Source organism: Euwallacea similis, chromosome 15 (genome assembly GCF_039881205.1).
Source record: "Euwallacea similis isolate ESF13 chromosome 15, ESF131.1, whole genome shotgun sequence".
Taxonomy (NCBI): Eukaryota; Metazoa; Arthropoda; class Insecta; order Coleoptera; family Curculionidae; genus Euwallacea; species Euwallacea similis.
In genome coordinates, this window is record NC_089623.1 from 1,634,969 (window position 1) to 1,660,469 (window position 25,501).

General features: G+C 33.4%; 2 protein-coding genes across 4 annotated transcripts; one reads left to right on the forward strand and one right to left on the reverse strand.

Moving 5' to 3' along the window:
- Positions 1–1,854: 1,854 nt before the first annotated feature.
- Positions 1,855–2,457, reverse strand: LOC136413697 (flexible cuticle protein 12-like). Its single transcript, XM_066397381.1, has 3 exons — positions 2,352–2,457; positions 2,107–2,228; positions 1,855–2,047 (listed from the first exon to the last, which is right to left on the reverse strand). The coding sequence occupies exons 1-3, from the start codon at positions 2,358–2,360 to the stop codon at positions 1,855–1,857; spliced, it is 324 nt and encodes a 107-aa protein (XP_066253478.1). The 5' UTR covers positions 2,361–2,457.
- A 13,484-nt stretch (positions 2,458–15,941) lies between these two features.
- On the forward strand, positions 15,942–23,094 carry l(3)mbn (lethal (3) malignant blood neoplasm). Of its 3 annotated transcripts, none has more exons than XM_066397432.1 (11): positions 15,942–16,079; positions 18,047–18,170; positions 20,892–21,023; positions 21,075–21,278; positions 21,338–21,448; positions 21,509–21,628; positions 21,678–21,767; positions 21,819–22,229; positions 22,283–22,420; positions 22,473–22,602; positions 22,845–23,094. In XM_066397432.1, exons 1-11 carry the CDS (start codon positions 16,062–16,064, stop codon positions 23,023–23,025), a joined length of 1,659 nt encoding a protein of 552 aa, XP_066253529.1. In that variant the 5' UTR covers positions 15,942–16,061; the 3' UTR covers positions 23,026–23,094. The 3 variants fall into 3 exon arrangements, with proteins under 3 accessions (XP_066253529.1, XP_066253530.1, XP_066253528.1); XM_066397433.1 differs by having other exon boundaries at positions 21,509–21,523; positions 21,584–21,628; positions 21,678–22,229; XM_066397431.1 differs by having other exon boundaries at positions 21,678–22,229.
- Positions 23,095–25,501: the final 2,407 nt, after the last annotated feature.

Genomic DNA, 25,501 nt, shown 5'->3' on the forward strand with positions numbered 1-25,501 from the left:
AAGCTAGCGCCGCATTGGAAACATTTTTTTAATGAAAGAATACATTGGAACTTAACCAAACACCCTCTATTTTGCATTAAATAATACTGGGGGTACGATATCTTCAATCAAGCGATAGTTTAATGTAGATAACGCAAAATTTAATCTTAAAATTATTTTCTAGTTGCATTTGGCTAAGACTATAATTTTTATTTCCCTATCAAAGAGAATTGTCCTTTTTGAGCAATTCTAAAAAAATTGAAACCTGATTAGAGTACTTTGTTTTCACGTTTTACTAAGTTTCAACTAACCACTCATATTCTGGAAATCACTGCAACTCTAAACTTATCTCCTGATTATTCTATAAGCTTCATGGTAAAATGGCAACTAGCAGAAAGTGACCTTAATGCAAGAATCGCTGGCCAAAAACCACTCTTAAGAAAATCGAATAAACAGAAAAGACTGTAGTGGACAAAGTTGCATAAAGATTGAAAATGTGAAGATTGGAAAAAATAATTACGGAGCGACGAATCTAAATTCAAAGTATTTGGGTCAAAGCGTGAGATCTTTGCAGAAGACCGGGCGAACATTGTACTGAGCCATGTTTGGTGTCGTGAGTTAAATATGGAGGAGGTTCAGTGATAGTCTGGGGGTGCTTCGGAGGAGTTTCCGTTGAAAAGCTTTACAGGGTGGAAGAAATAATGAGGAAAGAACAATATTTAAGTATCTTGCAGCATCAAATGTTGTCATCTGGGAGCGAATTTTTTGGGTCCAAATTTATTATATTATAACATGATAACGACTGGAAACATTCCTCAAAAATTTGCTGTGAATATTTGAAGTCACAGAAGAAGGCAAATAAGCTAGATGTGATGATCTGGCCAGCACAATCGCCTGATCTAAACCCGACAGAATTAATATGGGATGAGTTAGATCAGAAGGTCAAAACAATGTGCCCAACGTCAACAGAAACGCTGTGAAATTTGCTGAAAGAAGCGTTGTCTGAAATTATCAGCGAAACACTTCTAAAATTACTGAATATAATGCCAAGATTGTGTGCCGCTGTGATTCGACATAAAGGCGGCCACATCGACGAATCTAAAATTTAATTAGAAAGTACCTAATATCTTAATTGTGGTCTAAAAATATAAATCTTTATGTTTTTAAATCAAAAATAGATATTTCATTGAAATTCTGTAATCTAAACTGGAATTGAGCGTGTTTTTTGAGATGTGCAAATTCTTATGGGCGGTAGTGCATATCTAATTTACAGTAGTCTTTCAGTTGTTCTTGTTATTTGTATGCGTTCCTCTAATCATTTATTGCATTGCAAAATATTTGGCATCAGATTTTTTAATTTATCATTAAGGAATATTACAGATCGAAGCCCCTGTATAATACTTAACAGATATTCTCCCCAAATTGACATCAGGTTGAAAAATTGACTTTCAGATAGACAGAAAATTCACTTTGTACCTATATCGAAAATACAATCAGACTTTCCTTTGAAATCACTATGATACTTGATGTTACCGATTAAGGAACTGGAGAGACCACATAACAAAGAATATTAATCAACTGCAGATCCTTCATTAATATAGGTGGCAGAAAATCTGCGAGGTAAATCTAACCAATACAGTTCATTCTTCTGTCAGTGTTTATGACATCTGACATGTGATCTAATCAAGAATCATTTGTTGCAATACTGACTACGTTTATCTCATAAAACTTCTCTCGCATTTTCCAATAAATATTTTAAAAGATTTAACCATCATTTGGATTAATAATTCAACTAAATTAAGAAATAAGTAAGAAACATTAATAGTCTGACACAGCCTCTTTATTTTGCAACAAAACATAATTTTAACAACGGATCTATGGAGTAACTGGTAAATGGGCGCCCTGAGGCTGGAAGCCATTGTCGTCTGCTACATAGTTGACTTGGTAAACCACCCCATCAGGCCCAGTGTACTGGAACGAGCCCCTAACAGCTATGGATTCGTTCTCTGATCCTGGATTGGTCAGTTCTCCCTGTTCCTGCTGGGAAATGCCATTGCTGGTCTCAAATCTGGAAAGTTGAACATGTTGTGCTGAAAAGTATACAGGGTGAGAGGTGAAATTGCTTACCCATAGCTGTATTTATCAATTCCAATGTTGTCACTGTCGTATCGGAGCACTTGAGCCGATGCATCGGGGTTGGTTTGAGGGGCTGCGAATGCAACAGCGACCAAGGCAACAAAGGCGATTGCCTGCAACACAAAGAATTTATATTTTATTGTTATTGAAACCTATTTTGAAATAAATCGAAAGTTTTCTACGCCACTCATTAACCGAAAAACAGACGCTAATAATAGATGCTAATAACTACTCACTACTTTCATGTTGAATGGGTTTTTGTTGGATTCAGATAGTTATCAGACAAACAACTGATGATATCAATAGTAAAGATCTTCTTCTTATAACGAGACGAATCGTCCCCCTTCCAAGATTTGGCACAATGCTTTTACGTATTTTGGTAGTTTTCTTTCCATATTTTAAATTGTTTGACCTTTAACACGGTCTAATAAACATTTTTAGAGGTTGTTGCTTAATGAGATGATAGTCTGTATGATGCAGGATTGATTCATGTGTTACCTTTGTTAGTACCAAATTTGTGCGTATTATGTAACAGTATCGCGAAATTTCGGATAAGAATTTGTCTCTTCTGATGGTTATCTAGATGAAATTGCATTTGGGCGGAAAGAATATTTTGGTGATCATAACGAGATTTGCCAGAGAATTTTCTTGAAAATCTTTCTCGTTCTGTACAAAGGGTGTTTCCCAAGTACGGTCCGTAACTTCAGAACACAATTTCTTATGATTTTTAAGGAAAAAAAAGCTCCTACAACGATGTGACCGGAGACGCTTAGACTCCCAGATGCAGGTTGTTTAAATAAGAAAAAAGTATTATTTGAAATAGGTTTGAAACAGTCCATATTCGAAACTTCCAGTTTTTAAAAATTTGCAGTTATTGTGTGTTGATAAAGAGCTACATTTTTGTACAAAGCCAATTTTTATATGCCGCCAGTGGCGTAGTTAGGCGCGAATCAGCCGATGTTTTCGTCATAAAATGTAGAACGCCAATGAATTTTTTGACATTTTTATTATTTTCGGACTCTGCTAACATTGTACTACAAAAAAGGTTTCTTGATTTTTTTATTTGAAAAGTGGTATAATATATCTCTGAAATAATTAATCAAATGTAATAAATGATGTGATGCACAGGTTTTGAAGTTTCACGTGTCTGAGAAATCTCCTCAGCACGCCTCTGATTTTGAGGAGTAAATTCATGGATCACGGAACCAATCTTTAGACATAAATCCTTACAAAAACTCAGTGGAGTAATAAACAGGGCATTTCAAATTAAATCCTCACCATCGGGATCTCAAAAACTAGAAGAAATTCGAAGAAGTTTAAATGGGGGTAAAATTACGCAATTCAGCGCTTAACCAAATGCCGTTTTCAAAATTTAAATTTCCCGAGTACTTCCGAAGATATCCAAAAAAAACAAACATTAGAGATTTATTTTTTTAACATTATTTGACAAGGAAGCCAAAAACTACAAGCACAGTTTCATTGCCACTTTATATCAGCTACGCGATGATGTTTTCAGATTTGCCACTCCTCTAGTTTCCGAGATCCTATTGGAGAGAGCAGAATTTGAAATGCCCTGTGTATGTACTAAATATTGTTTTTAATATATTATGTTTGACTTTTTGAATTCGAAATTTTGCACATTAAGAAAATTTCCTTGGTACGGGTTTGCTACTTGAATATCTGCCAAATGGATAGATAATGGGATGATCCTTCAGACTCTGAGATTTTGTAAAATCCAGTGGCGTGATATTTTTTGGAAAATGTGAGGCTAATAGGTTTTCTGTATTTTGAAGTTAAAAACATTTTATCGATACTACCTTAACTTTCGAGTAAATAACGGATAGATTACAGACCGAATCATCAGACTTCAGACATCAGACATCAGAGAGAAACCTCATAAAGCTCACTTCTGTAGTATGTCTTTAAAGGGACTAGTAAAATTTGAAAAGCCACATGCTAAAATTTGGCAATTTTCTATGTTTTACAACTGAGCCACTCTCCGTCCGCTCAAGGGCCGTATTGTAACAAAAATAATCATTCCTCATAAAACTTCAAAGGAACTAATTGAAATTTTTTTTGATTTAACAGATCTTTTCAATACAACGCCCTTGATTTTGCACTATCAAAAGTGCGGGCCACAAAATGAATATCCGGCCAGTGAAATATTGAATTTGAAAATATTGAAAGAGTAAAAACATATTTCTGCATCCGGATTTTTGAAAACCAAAAGAGATGTCACAGCCAGGTTTGAGTAGCTTTTTAGAGCTTACAGATAAATTTCATGTTGGTTTTTCTACTGTAAATAAATCATGTTGTTTGGTAATGAACATTTTTATGTTGAATAATGAAGATTTTTGTTTCAACCACTACCCAGGCCTTTTTTTAATGTAGTTTCACCCAATGCTCTTTACTATTTCTATTTTCACTTTGTTTTTTCAAATTTGAAGTAGTTCTCATCTTAGGGCATCGAGCCCACTCTTCTGAGATTACTTTCTCCTAAATAGAAGCAGAGCTTTACATAACAATACCCAACGTTAAAACCACACTGTTTACATGAATAATTCAAATCTTTAATGTGTTGCATCTCTCGATGTCCTTAACAAAAACTATGAAAAGGTTAAAAAAAACCCGTTTAATACCCAAAATTGCAACGCTAATGAATATATAAAGAATTGTCTTTGCTAATCAGCATCAGATATAGTTTCATCAACAACGTATCAACACCCGCCATAATACACCATGAAAGTAGTAAGTAATGTTACAGCATAGCTCATTCCATCCTCTGAATGTCCCACTTTCAACGATTATCTAATGGCTTCATCTCCAACAATGAGACGTAAAATATTTGCATTGATAGATCTCTAATACTCCATGTTTTCTACCACTTTATTTGCATACTATGAGATTTGGAAATAGTCGAATGAGCGAAATTGTACAGGTATAGTGAATTAGGGCCAATTCAAGTTTAATTTTATATACAGTGTGTCCCCGAACAGGTGAACCGACTCTTGTAAAAGGTAACAAATTTTCGATTTAAATTTCAATTTTTCGGGGTTTACCCCTGTTTGGTTAAATACTCATTTCTAACATAATTTCACTTTTAGAAAATTAAGTATGTCTCGGAAATTTTTAGAAAACCTATTTTTCTGTAGAGTAAAGTGTCTCTTCTGTGTCAAATACGACATAATGTTACGAAGAAAAGTTGTTTAGAATCGGGACCTAAGCTCATACACTAAATATGAATGTTCTCGGCCAATTTTAAATTCTCCCATTTTGTCGTATTTTCCAAATCAACGAATTTTATTTTTATAAATTTTTGTTTCATTAAAATGTTAAACTATTATCATTAGAAAAATCAAAAAATGTATAATCTCATATCAAACTTAAAGCTCTATTAAATCTCCTCCTAAATTTGCAAATTTTTCAATACCGTGTCGGAATTCTTTAAAAACTGCCTATACGTGTTCTCTAGGAGTTAACCAAACTGCCTGTGTTATCCTTTTATTAATATTTTTGCAGCACTTGGAATGTGTTCTTCATAAACTATTTATTTCATTCTTGCTGACACAAAAAAATCCATTATCATAAGGTCTGGCGATCTGGGCGGCCAAGATGACCGGCTTATTCTCCCAAACCATCTTTCACCGAATTCATCATTTAGCCAATCAGTAATCATTTGTGTAGAATTCGCAGGGTAACCGTAATTTTGGAAGTAATGCGATTGCCGAATGTTTAAAGGAAGTTCGTTAATAAATAATTAATAAAATTAAAATTCTTTTATTTGGGAAATACAATAAAATATGAGAAATGAAAGTTGGCCGAGGACTTTCAAATTTGGTGTATGAGCTTAAGTACCGATTCTAAACAACTTTTCTTAATAACATAATGTTGTATTTTACACAGAAAAATACTTTACTCTACAGGAAAATAGGTTTTTTGAAAATTTCCAAGACATACTTGATTTTCTAAAAGTGAAATTAAGTTCAAAATTAGTCTTTAATCAAGCAGGGCAGAACCTCAAAAAACGAAAATTTAAATTGAAAATTTTTTACCCTTTACAAGAGTTGGTTCACCTATCCGAGGATACACGGTAGATAATAGCCTTATTTGCTCTCGTTGCTGCTGCTGTAGCTGCCCCTCGAAGCCCTAAATCCTAAGCTGAAGTCCTCAAGAGCCATCTGGACAATATTGGAGTAAATCGCTACAGTTATGGGTAAATTTAGTAAAGAAATTGGATTTTATAAAATGTTGATGTGAAAAGAACAAGGAATCAGTGCTGGAGATGAAAATGAGATAATTGCAGTTCGAGGTTCTTTCTTATAGATTGATCAAGATGGGGTTATCTACAGTGTCTTCTATGTGGCCGATGAAGACTGATTTCAGCCAGAGCTGTCGCAACTAGTGTAAAAAAGTAATCGATTCATGATTACAAATTACTCCTAAAATTGTGACGTCATTGAACAACTAATTACTAATCTTTTACAACAGTAATTGAATTACCAATTGCTCCAAGAAAGTAGTTGACTCTAATTCAATTATGCATGTATTTGCTCTTAAAAGGAACTGAGGTATTCAGAAGTAGTTGAACTACTCTCAAGTAAATTATTTAATCAATAAGAAATAATAATTCAGTTACTACAGATGACTCCAACTAAATATTGGTTTTTATTTAATGACAGAATTTCTTTCTTCAGCTATGTTTTGCACAAGATATGCCAATTTCCTATCAATAAACCAGTTTTTCCATTGTTTACGTACTATTTAACTGAGTTTGTATTGCGTTTTTTACCAAATTTATACCTGTTTTTTCCAGAAACTAATCGATAGATTTTGAATCGCAATACACCATTGAATGATTCTTTGAAAGACCTTTAATATGAGGTGTTACTTAACTCATGTTTCATTTTTAAAAAATCAGTCATTTTGTGTTACCGGTGACATAAGTAGCATAAAAAAAATATCAAAAGATAGTACTTTTTTGTTCTATTTAATGCTGCTTTTGAAAAAAAAATTTTTTATTAAAAAGTGGGGGGGGGGAGAAGGGGGAGTGATTGTAGAACCACAATACTTTAAAATGAGTCTTTTTTGCTCCGAGAATGTCGCCCAAATATTTGAGAAGGCGATTATTTGGAGTAAACTAAAATGATTATTCATTTCAACATGATATTGTAAATACTTAGTTGTTGAGATACAGGGTGATTAAATTAAAAAAATTTTTAAGGCTTCATTTTCGCTTCATATTTTGAATTATTAATATTGTTCCCGCACAAATCACGTCTAGATGTTAAAAAATCATCGTTAAATATGCAGATTTATACCCATTTTAAGGCCAGGTTATAAGATACGCCGCTGATTTTATCGCAGTACAGAGTCCCAGGATTCCATATCAAAAAAAAGGAAGCTCGTGGCATAAAAGCAGGGATGTATCAACTGCAGAATTAAACAGGAGAAATAAACTTAAATTTCCCTATTAATATTTTATGTTAAAATATCGTTATTGCCTTCTGTGAAAGCTACGTCACTGGTTATTAGAGTTTAAACTCTTAGGATTCCCTCATAAAAAAAAGAATTCTTGGTACAAAAACAGGGTCGTATCTAATGGGGTTTTAACAGGAGAGACTGATGTTCAGTTTTCCCTCACTTTCATTCAACACACAACATTAACATTCAACACTGAAATAAACCATTATTGCCTTCCTATGCAAGCATACTACTGATTTTATTATAGTTCAAAGTCTCAAGATTCCTTTAGAAAGAGAAGCAAATGAAGAATCTATGATACAAAAAGAATAGAGGTATATCAAACAGTAAAAATAGATAAAAATTAAAGATTAAAACCTGCATGTCTCTAATTTGGCAATGTTACGATAAATTCAAAAGATCCACCCAAAGTGGCTCGTAAGTCAAAGTCATGGCACAATTGGAAGAAATCTAAAACACAACCCACTTCATTTAGAAAACTAAAAAAGGATTTTTGAATGCTCCTCATGTTTTCAAGATATCATTGATTGAAAATTAGAACTCCTTAGAGATTGATTCACCATGGACAGTTCATAATCCTACGATTTTGAGTTGAAATGCTCCTTGAGTATGTATTTTTAAATTTTCTTATTAAATCGTTTAAATAAACGATCACTTAAATTTTAATTAGGTAACACCTCTAACTTGTATACCTGGTAAATACAAAAAGCTTTTCCATGTGATTACTAGTGGTTATGTAATTTAAACGGTAAGATATTTACATAGTGAAATATGCTAATCTTATAATAAGACAATATTATGTTTGCATTTTCAGCGAGATATTCTTACGTGATTAAGTTCATTTATGTAAAAATCGTAATAGGTCTAAAAAAGATCATTCCGTATATTTGCGCCTCACTAATGGTAGATAGATATGTACAGGATGTCTAAAAGGTCTATAGAAAATTCAACCACAGATTTCTAAGGCAAAAACATGACGATTTAAGCCAATTTGCCTTAGTCCAAAAGTGGACCGTTTTCAAAAAAGAAAAAAAAATGAATTACTTTGTTTGTAATACTCTTATTTGAACAAAATGGTGCATCGGGGGGTTTTTAGGGGTGAGAAATCCGTTTACATTTGCGATGCACATTCTAAAGAGCGCTGTCAACGCTAGGTGAGCTCTCTTTAAAGAGGCATAATTTTTTCATTGCCCGGTATAAAATTTATTTGTATCTAAATTTGTGTTTTCCTATATGTTTTATGAAAAAAAGACATTTTGGTACAAGTCCCTATGGGCATCACATCTTGAGACATTTGAAGTTTAAAGTTCGTTGAATGTCTTGAAAATTAAAAGTACACATTTATTCATACAGTCGAAACGAAAAAAAATCGAAACTTTCAATTCATCTTTAATTCTTATTACTTTTTTTGAATCTTCATGTTTTTATTTGACTATACCAATTTTTTATTATTTATTCTGCTGTACTATAAATATATACTTTAAAGTTATTTTTCAAGACATTTTGCGAACTTAAACTTCAAATATCTCAAGAAGAAATATCCGCAGATGCCAAGATACCTTTTTTTCATAAAACATGTAGGAAAACACAAATTTAGTCATAAATAAATTTTATACCGGGCAATGAAAAAATTGTGCCTCTCTAAAAAGAGTTCACTTAGCGCTGACAGCACCCTCTACAATGTGCATCGAAATTATAAACGGATTTCGATTTCTCGCCCCTAAAAAACCCCCGATACACCATTTTGTTCCGATGGTATCATTACAAACGAAGTAATTCATTTTTTGCTTTTTTTAATCTTCCCTATGGCATCTTGTATTTTGGAAACCGCCCACTTTCGCATTAAGGTAAATTGGGTGAAATCGTCATGTTTTCACCTTAAAAACCTGTGACAGAATTTTGTACATACCTTTTAGACGCGCCCTGTATACCTGCCTAAGCTACCAATATCACGATGAACTCTCATAGATACCTATATAAAAAGTGGTTAAAAGCTACAAGTTTTCAGCCTTTGTTTGGTTTTTAGGCCACATATTTAGTATCACTGCGATGAAGAAGCTATTAAACCACGTAAATGAGCTTCTCAAACGTCTGTATCGCACTGCAATAAGTTTTCTCGCATTACATGATCATAATACCATCCTATTTATCAAACCTAAGAGATCTATGTATTTGTCTCTAATTGTCGTTAGCCAACCACACGTCCTTATATAACATGAAAATGATCAACTGATTCATACCTGACATATTGACCTTTCGGTATTTTCATTTTCGATTGCCGCGTACTTACTTCTTGCTTTAATTATTCTAAACAGGCAATTTTTGTTGTTTGTGTCATAGTTACCGAATACGGAGTTACATTATTATTATTCAATAAATCTAAAATTAGTGATAAATTATGCAAGTGAGTTCTCTGGTATTGGAAGCATGCAAAATGAATGAACATACGTCTTTTGTTGTTGAAGAAATGAGTTTTTTTCCTTCGAAGAAGTCAATTTCTTACAAAAACAAATGGCCCACTCTAAAAACGTGCATAATAAGTTTGAAATAGATAATTAATTATTGCCCAAATAAACCTGTTCACCTTAAAATTTGAAACTCATCTGTGCTGAAGACATCACAACATATGTGTATTACGCAACGAGCGACTCTTAGAACAAATAAGTATTGCCAACATTTAACTGGGTACTGAGAAGGGAGAAAATGTGGGAGGTGAAGACAAAAATTTCGATAAATAGCAAGGAAATCAGCGGGAATAATACTTAAACATCAAGAAATTTCTTATTAATATTTACAAAAATTTCTATTTGGATTTCCCTACACGCAGCTGTAATTCTTCTATTCAATTCTTTCAAATCTTGAAGATGGGCTTTGTAAGCAACAGACTTAAGATGCCCTCAGAGAAAAAAATTCGAAGGTGTTAAATCGGGCGATCGCGGTGGCCACTCCGCATTGGTCCTCTTCGATCAATCCCTTTGTCAGGAAACCTATCGTGTAACCATTGCTTAACAGAAACAGAATAGTGTGGTGGACCTTCGTCTCGTTGAAAATAAAGAAGATCTCCGTGTAAAACGCTATTACCAGCCGTGTCAACTTGATTTTCTAAATTTGTTGTTATTAATTGATCTATTATCTCTTCTAGTAGATTTAAGTAGAGCTCGCCAGTTAAGTTTTCCTCTATGACCAGTAACGGCATTCCCAAGAACAGCAGTCAAAACATTTACTTTTTGTAGATATTGTGTATTATCTTCTCTAAATAGTTAACGATTTTCATCACTTCAGTATCGACAATTCTGTTTGGTAACATGTCCGTTAAGGAAAAACGTACAGTCATCACTAAAGCAAATATTTTGTCAATATTTCGGTTGTCATTGACAAAATTGTTTCACAGAATTGAATCCATCTGTGAAAATCGTGGTCAAAAAGTTGTTGAAGAATTTGTATTTTATGTGGGTGGAATTTATTTAATTTTGGCGCTTTTCTTACTGTTTCATCAGACATTTCTACTTCATGCGCTGCAGTACGAACAGAGCTGGCTGGTTCGGCAAAGAAAGGCCTAAAACTTCAATTTGAGCTGCTTCATTCAAAACACGCATATGAGCTCTTTTCTCGTTGAAAACGGAACCAGTTTCAGTAAATTTAGCAACTAACGTCAACACGTGTTTATATTGCAAATTAGTGGTAGGATTCCTATCATTAAAAATTCTTGCTGTTCTTGCGCATTTCCCACATTCTCCATAGATGAAAATAATCTCGGTTCTTTGTTGAAGCGTGTATACCATTTTTATAAATAACCTTATAAAGACACAACCACTAACTCGTGAAACAAAATTTACAATAAAAAATAAAATTTAATAAAAAAAAGTCAAAAATTTTATCGTCCTTTTTTACTCGAACATTCTTATTCTTATTGTTTTTTTCTAGTAGAATATTTAACTAAATGCGCTTACAAATACAAATAAATAAGTAAAAACCAAAATAATCATCTGTAGTTTATAAAACCCACCTTCAAGATTTGGAAGAATTGAAGAGTTACAGCTGCGCGTGGGAAAATTTGTGAATTTGTGAATGTTAAAGTGGGGTTTGAAAACAGACTTTCTTATTGTTTAGAAAATAATGGACAGCATTTTGGACACTTCAAATTTTAACAAACAATTTTCCTACAATACAATTGATACCGAAGCTCGTTTACGGTTTGGACATGATTTTTGAAAACCTCTCAATAAAAAAAAGGTACATTTTGAAAGATAATTGAAAGACCTTATAAATGAGGTATAATTCAACCCCCCCTTCTCATTTAAGATTTTAGTGCTTGTTTCTAGCTAGAGGGTGCATGCATTTAATGGAAAACCGACTTAAAGAACGTCCCCCTTGAAAATAAAATCGACATGTCCTTTCATTTTTATAAATCTCCTATAATCACCGAAATATCGAGGGTGGTTCCTTGTCAAATTGACATACTGTATATGGATATGAAATCTGCACGATTTTTCATAGTTTTGTATGTTTCTTTGAAGAATCAAGGACCTTGCCTAAATATTTTTGAAAATAAAAATAACTTGATAGATTTGTGTGTCTACCATAAGCAACAAAATTGAAAGAAGTTTTGCTGTACACCAAAAAAAAAGACGAAAATTTATACGTTAAAATTCATTTAAGATTTTTACTGCAAGCACTTTCTGACTTTCCATCTTATATTGTTTAAAATCAAATCCGGGAAAACCTGCGAAAATTATTTTTTAAATGAACATTTTTCGATTAGTAAATTTTTGAAAACCTACATCTGGGCATTTATTTAAGAATGGCTGTACGTACCACCTCCACAATGCTTGGTTTCCGTTTCGATCAATCGTCAGCAGAAAATGAAAGTGAAGATGATTCAAGGTAACTGGTATATGACCTTCACACTACTTTCCTTGATTAAATTGTACTGGACGCAAGAAACGACCTCCCATTGAGTCGAGGAAATATTATGATGGATATGGAAAATACCAAAGTTCGCCCCTAATCGTGATTGATCTTCATTAGCTGGTTAGCTAAGGTGAATAATGATTATTTGTTGTATATCAGCATTTGAAATCCACTCCAGTAATCGAAAAACTAACGAAGAATTTCCTCGACATTTTACTTGTCTTCTCGGGGAATGGAGAACGATCAAGGCTTCTCCTCGAAATTCCGGCTCAATTAGCCATTTCGTGTAAAAATATGTAAAAATCTTTACGTGAGAATAAAACCATTTACACAGATATTTAATCTTTAAATGTCAACGAAGAGGATGAGCTGCAGGTGAAGGCCTTGAAACAAGGAGAAATGTGTGCGTCTCAAGAGGTATCTGCCAGTATGGGAGAAATTTTCCATGCTAACGATCGGGCATTAAGGTCAACTATTGATACGTAATGGTATTTTTACTAATTAATTCAACATACAAATAATCGAGTATTACAAAACAAGATTGATGTTAAATAGCTATTTTTATACTACAATAATTAACAATATCATAATGTTTTATCAGATGGATCAAGATAGAAATATGATGAATATGAAGAAAGGATTGTGATTGACTTTTGACTGAAGCAACTTTTTTTTTCAGCAGTAAAAGTTCATTTGTTAATTTAAAGTCGATATTTTTCGCATTTACTTATTTTTTACTTATACAGGGTGACCTATATAAGAATGAACAAATTCAAAAAGGAAAGTTTGTCACTGTAAATCCTAATAAAATATCCTTGGAAATAAACTTTAAAAAATCACAACAATTTTTTTAACGAATTTCATTAGATCATAAGAAAAGTCAATAATGAAAATTTTAAAGAAAATTGCAATAATTAAAACTATTGAAAAAAAAACACTTTTTCATTAAAAAAATTAACAAACTTCTTAGACAGGCAAATAAGAACAATGTATTTAAACAAATAACAATATTAAAAAACAAACAAACAGAACCTAAAATAACGAGTAACGAGGCAGCGTCTTTAAGTTCCCGTAGAATAAAAGGTGGATTATTCCTTTTGTAAATGCGGCTGTTTAACATATTCTAGACATGTTCTATGCAATTCATATCGGGAGAGTTAGCAGGCCAGGGTAATTTTTGTGCTCTTTCTTCGAGATAATTTTGTACTGCAGTGGTTCGATGAAGAGATGCATTGTCATCCATAAACATAAACCCTTCGCCAACTACTCCTTGAAATAAATGCATAATTGGATGTAAAACTTCCTCGATTTAAACAATACTACTGATGTTTCGCTAAAGGGCCAGTAAAAAATTACGTGCTCCTTTCATAACTCCACTTCAAAACATAACGTTTCCACTCTCAAAAGGGCCACGGGTTTGACATATATCCAGTTGGGCTTGTCTTCCTGGAGCTCTCTAAACCAGCGTTCTTCTTAAATCCAGAAACCAAATCAATTCTAGTTTCATCGGAAACGAGGGGAATACGTCTTGTAATTCTCCATATTCCAAACTTTTGGACATATCTGTACTCCTGGCAAGAGATCAGTTCTTGATTTGGTCTTGACAGTCTCAGGAATTGTGAGGATTATTGGATTAAGCCAGAACTTTGTCCAAAGATAGGCGTTTTTAACACTGCAAAATCCAGAATATGCTAATTTCCACCACGGTTGAAGCGGCATGCGGACATCTCAAGATTGCTCCTGTTGCATTTGTCATATCCAATAATCCGGTTCCTTCATGGTTCCAACTTCCAAGTTAATTCTTACTTTAGTTAGAAAGTTAGATTTTTCTGCCTGAATTTATCCAGAAGAAGTTAATTCCTATAGAAATCATGAAATCACGCACATCATTAGCTGTTTTCTTGGTTCCATAGAAATTATTCTCCAGGTAAAGTTGCCAATAGTTTGATCAATTGGCTCTTAATAATAATTCCTCAAGCAGCTATTTACAGAGCTTGACATCAATGATTATGACAATGTTACCATTCTGCTGCGAAGCGCAATCATAATGGATATTGCTGACGCCATCTGCAGGGAAGGTGAGTAAGGACATCAAGTCACTAGTGCAGCGAAGATTGCTTTTCAGTTGCGCTAGTCTCCCATAGGTGCCGCCAAAAATCGAGTCAATAGATTTTTGTCGGTATGATTTATCGCGATCTGCGCCTTATTCTGATAAAACTCTGACGGCAAAAGCTTGAACAAACTTCTGTCACAGAATCGATCTGTTTTTCCAGGGTCCTCAAACAGATGGCACCACCTTTTGGAAATTAAAATCTTCATTTTTCCTCCCTCAGAATTCACGACCCTACGCCGAAGTATCATCCCCAGAGACAGTTCCGGGTCCTCACAGGTTGGAAGGAAGTCCCGAGGTTTTTTAGAGGGTAGGCGCATTGGCCACCAGAATACCAGGGCCGGGTGTCTTTTAGAAGGTTTTTCCTGGAGACAGAAAAAAAAGAACTCACGACCCATTTTTTTTGAGAAAAATCAATTTTGATTTTTAAATAAATGATGGGGCATTACTGATGAACTTTTAAACATTTGTTCTCTTTCACTTATTGATATATTGTAGAATATTTTAAACATAGGAATATTAATAACAGTTAATTGCGACTACCTATACACACACAATATACGTATTTCTGTGATCAATTGCTCTTCTTCACAACCTTTTCATCCAACCGACACACCAATCAAGGCAAAACAAGCAAAATTAACATATCTTCATTAGAACCAAGCCCTTGCAACCTTCAGTCCTCGTGATCTTTCACAAAGTATGATATCATTCTTCTTCAATTTATCCACAAATCATAAAATCAATTTTTCATGCTCTCCATTTTTCTAAGGTACTTCCTCGCGTGCGACCTCAGGAAGATCTCTCAGGAAGACGCGCAGGTGACCGTGGGCAAAAACTACCGAATTTGCAAATATAAATAATGATGTTAAAACCATTTTTAATGGCTTTATATACTTATAATATTGTGCAGTACATTTCCTATGACAAATAGTTTCTATAGTGTAAAGGTGTTTTGTGAATTAAAGTATTGTTATTTATCCATATGTCGCTAATGAAAAGAATATTGAACACTCAAGGATAGCGCTGGCGATTCTATTTATTGATTCCAATTGTTGTTGCCAATGAAGATTTAGGTAGGAGATAAGCAAATGAACGAAGTTTTGTGGCGGTTTCAGCTGCAAAAAAATTGAGGAAAATCTGGAAAACAAGTCAGAAAAAATAAAACTGCAAGAGAAAATTTCAAATCGCAACTTCCGAAACTTTCGAAAGTTTCTCTGGTAATCCCACGAACCTTCTCTAGTTCTCGAAGTTCGTTTCTTGCAACATTATGCTTCATCTTCTTTGCCTAGTGGAGGGAGCAATGATAAAAGCTGAAAGATGCTGAAAATTCATTCTGCTGAGGGTAAGCAAATTATTAATAATAATTTTTTTTTAAGCTGCAGAAAAGTGCGTATTTTCGCATTGGTAAAAATTACCCTCAGTGAGTAATACATAGTGCACCATGGTTGTGTTTTACAAGGTAAATAAATTTATACAAAAAGCTATAATTTTGATAAAATGTACGTAGAGTTTAATTTTTAATTTTTGGTTCGTTTCAGGCTTTGTTGCAAAAAATGATCATCCTTGCCTTAATACAATTTCGAAATTTTTTTAGCTAAATTTCTTCATTCATTTATATTGTTAAAATTTAAATTCGAATTCCTGTGTGTCAGTTTATTTAAATGTAATAGAACCTTGAGTTTATTAAAATTTTATTAATTGCACCTTTTGGACCCTCGGATTTGAATTCATATATTACCTCACCTTTAATTTAGACCTCTCTGGTTCCTCAAGATTTCATTTACATGCAATTTCAGTAGCTTCATTTTTAGCTTGATTCGAGCTTCGCAGTTGCTCATATGTAATTTACCTTTGAAGAGTTTGATTTGTTCTTAGGCACCTAAAATGGCATTGAATCGCAATAATTTGCCTTTACCTCAATTATTATTGGGATATTTGATATTTTGTACCATTTAGTAATAATTCAATGACGAGTATCTCTTATTTGAACTAGCATGTAACCCCGTACAAGGTTGACAAACAAAGCAGTTTTTAATCTAGGAAGTTGTGAGTAAATTGTTAAGTAAATATTGCATAAATTTGGTGCAATTAAAAATAAAAATTAAAAAATAAACACATGAAAAAATTCTGAAAAAAGCTCCAGCAGACCTAAAACCCCAGTATTAATCAAACAACACAACTTACCCTAAATATGAAATTCACTATTTTTTACTGCTTTGCTTTGGCCGTTTTGGAAATATTTCCATCTCCATTTTAGTTATTTGCAACGTTAGACCCATGGACTTTCCCCCGTTTTCAACCATATTTTCTTATAAAACCCTGTTTAAATTCAAATTTCTACAACTCTAGCAGTTTTGGTGATATTGAACTATTTTTCTATTTTCTCATTTAGATCATCGGGTATCTTCATCAGTTACATTCATTTTTTCCATGAAGAAATATCAGATGTAGTAAATTATTATTTGTCTTACTCTATCCATTTTGGAGATATTTGCATTTCCGAATATTATTAATTCTTTGTAGATAGAACTCGAAGAGTCTACTTTATGTATGGATGAATTGACATCGAAAATCTCATTTTCAATTGATTTATTAGTGGTTTAAAAATTCATTTCGAGCACTTCAGAATCTAAGTTTAAATATTCAGAAACAATATATGATCCATATCAGGTAATTTAAGCGAAAAACAGTGCCTCAAAGTTTTCGTCCAAATTTTCAGTTTCTTGAAAAATTCTATTTTTTACCACATTTCAAATTTTAATCCTCGATATCTCAGAAATTAGTGAGGAATTGCCTTAGAAAATGGCTGAAGCTGAATCGTCTCGGTGAAAATTATAAGCCTGCACAAATTAGTTCTTAATATGTATGGGATTGATATATTTTCGCAATTTCCAAAATTCTTCTCAAAATTTTCAAATGAAAGCCAAAATCTAAAAATTAAGTCATGAAGTACACAAATTTATAATTGGTATTAGATCCATAAGAACTTTTTTTTTTTTGTAAAAAGGTTTGAAACTCCGAAGAACATGTGGGAATTCAAAGATTAAAAAATACTTAAGTTAAAAACTTAAGTTTGAGTAATAAAATTAGGAATATTGCTTGAGCTTCAACAATAAAGTCTATACATTTTTTTCAAAGGCTTCATATAAAAAAATGTTTAAAATATGGACAAATTTAGACGAAAATAATCGAATTGGACAATCGTGTGTCTTAACGTTACTTAAAATCGCAAAGGAATGTGAAGATTCTCCACTATTTTCAAAAGTATATGAATACGTCTTAACATCGTTTTCTCTTTTTTCCAAGTTTCTAGTTTCCCGAAAATTTGCAATTGCCTAGATAGTACCTTTATATTTCCTCTCTTTACGACTTTTTCTAATTAAAGTCTATTTTCCTTGCAATTTTTTTAAAATACCCAATTTTTAGGTATTTTTTCTAACAATGTTCTACTGCACATCATTTGCTATAGCCCAGAAAGATCCAGACGAAGAAAGTCCTTATGAATTCGGATTTACCATAGACGGACAGCAACACAGGCATGAAAAGAAAGGTACAACATTAAATATAATCTGTAAATTCTTAAAATTCTTCAAAAAGATGATCCATAGAATGCCTTTAATAAATTTTCCTCATGGAAAAATATATTGTCCAAAACTTCAAAAAAAATTACAGAAAAACTTTAAAGGTTCTGGAAACTTAAATAAAATTTCATAAAATTGAATTAAAAATATATTCAAAATCACAAGCAATTTCTGAAAATATCTTTAAGATGTCATAAAGTTCAATAGCACCTCTTTAAAATGTCTTGAGACTGAAGTCATTTTATAAATATTTGACTTCACAATTTCCGAAAAATTTTCAAAAGTCATTTCATATACTAAAAAGCCTCATAGAACTGCATTTCTTAAAAATCTAGATATACAGGGTGTCCTGAAATGGCGTTGAAATATTTTGAAATATTTGAGGTGATTCTGGAGATTACAATAATAAAAAACGTTTTTATAAAAATACCCCAAAAATTGCTTATTAAACGAGTCAGAACCCTTTAAAGGGAAAACTATGAAGATGGTTTTTTCGCAGTATTTTCAAAACGGTTTGCGTTAAAGTAATAAAATTCAACATACTGTAATAAATTGGAGGAGGTAAAACTTTTTCTGTGTTATTAATTGCAGATTTTTTTTATTTATTTAGTCAGGGACGTTACATATAGGTAAAAACATACAGGTATTGATTAACTGTCTACCCTAACAAGATGAAATAAGAGGAACTTTTTTGCTTAAAAATATTTGCCCTTCAATAATTTGATTTAAAAAATTAAGAAATATCATAAACAAAAAATGTATGGCAACATTTACCTAGGGGACCCCCTGTATGTGACGTCCCTGACCAAAATTTGCAATTATTAACATAAAAAAATGTTCCATTTTAACTTATAACAGTATTACAGAGTTTCATAATTATAGGACAAACCGTTTCTAAAATATTGCGAAAAAACCATCTTCAGAGTTCTCCCTTTAGGGGTTCTAGTTCTTTTAAGAAGCAATTTTTGGGATATGTATATAAGAACTTTTTTACTATTTTAATGTCTATAATCACCTCCCAAAATGTTTCAGCGTTATTTCCAGACGCCCTGTAGGTATATCTGGAAAACTGTTTGAAAGTAAAGTTCAGTTTTACCTAACCTTAAAAAACCTTAAAAAAACTGGTTTCAAACTCCCTAGAAATCCCTGACTATTGCTTGAACGTCTATACGAAACTCCTATGATCATTTCAAAAAAATCTATAGAACTCTTTAATGAATTGCTTAGGTTGGGTTGAAAATCTAATGAATCCCTAAAATTTTTCATAAAATTCCTCAAGATTTTTTAAAATTTAAAGGAGAAAAAGCTCGTTAAAAAGCATAAATCAAAAAAAGTCAATACGGTTTAGAAAAGTAAAAAAAAACTTTCATGGTTTGATTTTGATCGCATATCAAGTCAAGCATTACTCGCTTTGATGAATCTCCGCATTTAATAAACGTCATGAAGAATTTTTACGATTCTTTAATAGAACTTGAAGCTGCAATGCATTTTTGCAAACCTCAAGGTTTCAATTGTTTTTTAATTAATTATCACACTTATAACTTAATGAAATTACATCAGCAGCTAATTTTCCTTGTTCCTCGCGACCTTTCAACCACGATTTCCCTTTCCTGCCCGTTTCCATAAATCATATTTTGCGTATCGAAGAAAAGCTCTATTAATAATATTTCCGCTCTCTTTGTGGGGATTTTCTCAAGAAATCGTTGCGTAAATGTATTGTGCCATGTCAAAAATCCATTGTCGAAATGAAACAGCGAAAACTAAAACAGCGAAACCTTTTCAACAGCGTGGCCAAACAATGCACAATGGCGGAAAAAAATCAATATTAACTCTATGAATATAAAAGGGCCTTCCAACGAATGGGACCGTTTATATAATAAAAGCCTTTCAAGTCTTTATTCCGTTGGAAAATATTATAAAAGCTTTCCTTGTTGCCCGCTTTCCATACTTCCCCTGGATCGTTCAGGTTCAATTGGGTTGTTTGAAGTGAAACCCTGTATTGGAAAGGCAAAAAAATCGTAGGTCATATACACACATTCCTTTGGAAATTGCAACAAATGTGAGGAAAATGCTCCGGATGTTCTGCATCCAGATGAAGGGTCGTATTTTTTTCCTGCTGACAATTAACTTTCAGAGCACGTTGAAATTAATGCAGCCCTTATTTTAAAAGCTTTAAAACTTCCAATATTTCCCTTAAAGCGCTTTCTCATTCGGCATTCATAATGAATTTGCTCTTGTCATTGTTGTTCAGCAAGTCCATTTTTCAGTGATTAAATGTGAAAAACATATTCAAGCTTTCACCTAAAACCACCAAGTAAAGCTCTGCCAGAATCAAATCCTCATTCAGTAACCAACTTGAGTCGTTAAATTTAAGCTCATGCAGTTGAGCTTCAGCCACATTTGAAATTCTTTTCGCTGATTTTGATATTAAGAACGTTTTCATTAAATTTCGTAAATTTAGTTTATGTTCAGATTTCAACAATTATTATACAAACATTCATTCTCTAGAATATCCACGGGATTCCAAGAGATTCCAAAAGATTTTTTGGAAAATATCCAAACCCAAATTAATTTCAGTCAGGAAGTTCAAACTGACTTTCAGAGAATTTTATGAGGACATTTTGCGATATTCCTCCAACTGATTTCAAGTTAAGTCGAGCTTAAGAACCAATTCATGAATACCCGTTTAGATGACAAGGGAATAATCCAGGGCGAATTTGGATTCATCACAGCAGATGGAATATACCACGTGACAGTTTATGCTACAGACGAAAATGGGAGTTTCAAAATTTTGAGCATGAGAAATCTCAGAATTAGCGCTCGTAAGTAGCTCAAGTTGATAACGAATCAGTCTAATTTTTGAGAAAATTTAGCGTTGGATGGCTCTCCATTTAAAGGGGAAATTTCCCCTGAGGCCAATAAATACAGGAAACAAGCCAACCTTCAACCTTTACCTGAACCATCCCCTAATCCCCTTTCTTTGGCGGAGCAGCCAGTCCTTCGGGAGAAAATCACATCAACTAGCAAACCTGACCATGTTAAGTTTACCACCCAACCAACTATAAAACCTGGATGTGGTAAGAAATTTTCATTTCCTATAAGTTTTCCTTAATACTGAATGAATATGTATTTTCAGCCAGCTGTGGTTATATCACAACTCGAAAGCCTGAGGCAGGTCAAAGAGTATTCTCACCATTCCAAAGCAGCGCAGGGCAAAATCGAAATGGAGTAGAGGACAAATCAGTAGGTAAAAATTTTAAACACTTCCAAAGTTAAGCATTAACTGAATCAGCTGAAATCCTCGTAGATGCACTTCCAGAAGGTGAAAATGAAAGTAATTCCCAACAACCCAACCTCTCAACCAATATTCATACTATTTCAGATCATCCAAAAACATCACCAATTGAAGAACAAATTCCTGCTAATGGTGAGAGCAAATTTTCTTCCATCGTTATGATTTAAATTTTTTCCTTCAGGAGGACCTACCCAAAACAGAGTCTCCCAGAATGGACCACCTCCCTATCAAACATCTGCAGGCCCTCAAAACACCAAATACAACACCTTTGGTAATATTCAGGCCCCGCAAGGGGAATTCAATGCCTTCAAACCTTCCGCAGGCCCTCAAAACACATTTAACGATGTTCAATCCTCACAAGAGAAAACTAATCAGAATGTCGTTGGAAAAGAGAATTCTCAAATTTCCAATTTAGATGAAAATATTGCTGCTCAACCCAATCCTTATTCAAGTGCAGTTGGTGACACTCCAAGTAGAATCAATGGTAATGATGATGCTGGTGCTACTGGTAATGTGAATTCTCTTAGCAATGCAAGAATTGCTGAAGAAAATAAGAAATTTGGTGTCAATAATGTCTTGAATACTGGCGAAGTGGGAGTAAATACTGCCAATCGAGGAATTGCTAATGAAGATTCTGTCATAGGTGAAAAAACCCCTGCACAAATTGGAAGTGCTTTGAGTAATGATAAGAATCCTGCCGGATTGCCCCAGTTATTCAGTCAGGTTCAATCAGGTTAAAAACTTTAAGTTTTCTATTTTTTACCCTAATAAGATTTCTTTTTTAAGGAAATCTTGAACCAAACCCTCTGCAACTCCCAGTGCAAAATCCAGTATCAACTTTGCCCCCCATTGCAGTCTCTAATGGAGTCATCCATGTAGATGGGGACAGGAAGCAAGACATTCCTATAAAAGACAAGTTTCCCGGTAAGTTCTCAAAAAGGAAAATTCATTCAATTTGGCAATAAAATGTCTTCAGGAATGGAAGATGGCCTACCTGCAGGGATTGATGAGAAAGATATCACTGACCTCCTGTATAAGTTCCATTACACTGTTGGTTTCCATGGACATTACGAGAAAGGTCTGAAGAATGGGGCCAAAATTGGAGGGTAGGGAAAAACATGTTTACTGATAAAATGAAAAGATTACTGCAAAAGTATCATTTACCTCTAATTTTGACTTTTGAGATATTGCTTTTTTCGATTTAACAACACATTCTAACGTTCTTTAAGTGTTCCAACACAGAGGTTCTTCACGAAATCTTCCCAAACCCACATTTTGTATCTACACCACATTTCTTTGATATCTCGCTCCAACAAAACTTTCTCTGCAATTTTAATCGATTTTCTAGATATTTCGTGAATGGAAGAGATGGAATCAGTAGAGTTGTGACCTATATAGCAGATGAGAATGGTTATAGGCCCAAAGTGAAGTTTATCAACTTGGGTTTGGAATCTGAAGACACCCCTAAGGCTGAAACGGAGAAAACGTTTGGATTGAAGAGTTTTGAATTCGTTTGGTATCCCATATAAAAGGAGAATTGCTATTGTTTTATTTATAGAGTTTTTAATATTAAAGAATAAATACATTTGTGTACAAAATTTGTCGTTTTAGTTATTGTTTCTTTTCAGTAGTTTCAACAACAATCCGAGAACCTTTCTTGCTTCTTATAGGATTTTAAGCATAATTTAATAATTCATAGATATCTTAATCAAGACTTGTGAGTTACTAAATTGTGCTTAAAATCCTGTAGGAAGCAAGAACTTCTACCAAAAATTAGAACCACCTTGCATGGTTATACGAACAGAGGGCAAAGCAAAGTCCATTCCAGAACGTAGATTTATACCAGTGATCCCAAAGTACTTTCTCATTTTTTCCCATCAGGCAACTTCAGATTGCTCAATACATTTAGTTTTAGATTACCACAGATTAGTGTGTAGTGTCTCTTAAGTGTAAAAATTATATACAGTGTGTTCAACTAAAAAGTAATCACCCCAAATATCGTAAAAACAGAAATGCATATGAAAGTACTGAATAAGGTGGTCTTCCAGGTTGTGAAGAGGAATACTTTGGGTATTATCTGCTTAAACCTAATTCTCACCCCTTGCCACTTCGCACCCCTTGCTTGAAAATTTTAAACGGAACCCCCGAAGAGTTGCATCTCATATTAAAGGTAATTAAAAGTAAAAAATATTGGTGCATTAAGAAACTCGATTTGTCAAAGCGTTTTCGAAAAATCAAGGAAAAACGACAGAAAAGTCAATTTAATGTTATTTATCAATGGGGCTAAACCATCAACTCACCGGTAGTACATGTGGAGGAATAACGTTTTTAGACTTATAATTTTGTCACATTTAAGTCACTACATGTTCAAAATGATATACACAAATACAATCTGCTTTCGAATTCTTGTCGGACCATTCGAAAAGTGTCTCTAGTAATAATCCGACAACCTGCGGTTATGCGATTTTGTAGTTCATCAATATCTTCAGAATGTGATTTATATGTAACTGGTTTAAGACGATCCCAAAGGAAAAAATCAAGAAGCGTTAAATCAGAAGATCTTGGAGGCCATTCAGTTGCCCCTCTTCTGCCAATTCATCTACCTACCTTAGAACGAAAAGAGACACTGAAATGCCATTAGTGGGGATCTTAAAGATTGTAAGGGGGAATATCTTTGGCAGTAGCAACGTTAATATTACGCACACCCCTTTACATCCAACAACCCCAACTTCAGTATCTTCAACGACACCCTACCTCGATATGCGCCCCATATTAAAGGGCATTTAAAATGCATTATTTTGAAGTAAATAATTCTACAATTGATAGTTCTTGCGAGAAATAAAAAAAAACAATCTGTAACCGAATAAAGAAACTTGCCAGAACCCAATTAGATTTGAATAGTATTATTTAGTGATTAATAAATAATTTACTACTATTATTAAAGTGTTAGTTTATTAAAAATGGTTTATACCATAAAAGAAACAGTCGAAATTGTGTTAATTTATGGTGCGAATAATGAATCTTCTAGGCAAACTGCGGCGGTATTCAAAGAAAGACATACTGACAAATAATTTTGCATGTTTACGCCATTCATCTATTGGAAAAATCTAGAATGACTGGATTTGTAGTGAACCTAAAATGAAGTAGTCACAGGGTGTTAGATAAAGTTGCTCAGATCAAAGTGCTAGGATACTTTGCAGTTGAGTCAATTACCTCTCTGAGGAAAATGTCCCATGAAACCGGAATTTCTGTCGATTCCGTGCACAAAGTAACAAAAAATCATAAACTGATGGTGGATTGACAGAATAAGTGCAATAGAACGGCCGGCAATATCTCCTGATTTAACGCCACTTGATTTTTTCCTTTGGGCTTACATTAAATCTGTAGTTTACAAAATGATTTCTAATGATATTATTGATGTAAAAAATTGAATAACTGCAGAATGTCGAAAGAGTACAAGAGAAATTTTCAGAAGAGTGCGAAAACAGGTGGGAAGAAGATTATATCATTGTTTGGAAAATAATGAGAGAATATTTGAATATTTAATACATTAATTTTTAAGTTTGTAATTTTTTTTAGAATATTTCCTGTTTTTGTCGAAAAGACATTGAGTTTGATATTATAAAAATCGAATTAAAAAGTTGCAATTAGTTATTCATAAATTTTTCAAAAACAACTTGATCAATTTTAGGATAATTTACGTGAAAATAATGCATTTTAAATGTCCTTTAATATGAGATATATATCGAGGTATAAGGTCATTTGAGATTCTGAAGTTGGGGTGGCTGGAGGTGAAAGGGTGTGCATAACTGCTGCCAAAAATGTTTCCCCTTGCAACCTTAGAGATTCCCACAAACCATATTTCAGTATCTCTTTTCGTTCTGAACTTATTGAAATGGTAATTTTTAAATGAACCTACTGCATATTAAACATTCCAGTTCCTGAACAGGCAAATTTAAGAACAAAAGTGACTAATTTTGATTGTCATTTTGATCAAAGGCCAAA

Coding starts and splice junctions, on each gene's coding strand:
- LOC136413697 (XM_066397381.1), bottom strand. Junction 2,048..2,106: donor ATTGATAAATACAGCTATGG/GTAAGCAATTTC, acceptor TCAACTTTCCAG/ATTTGAGACCAGCAATGGCA.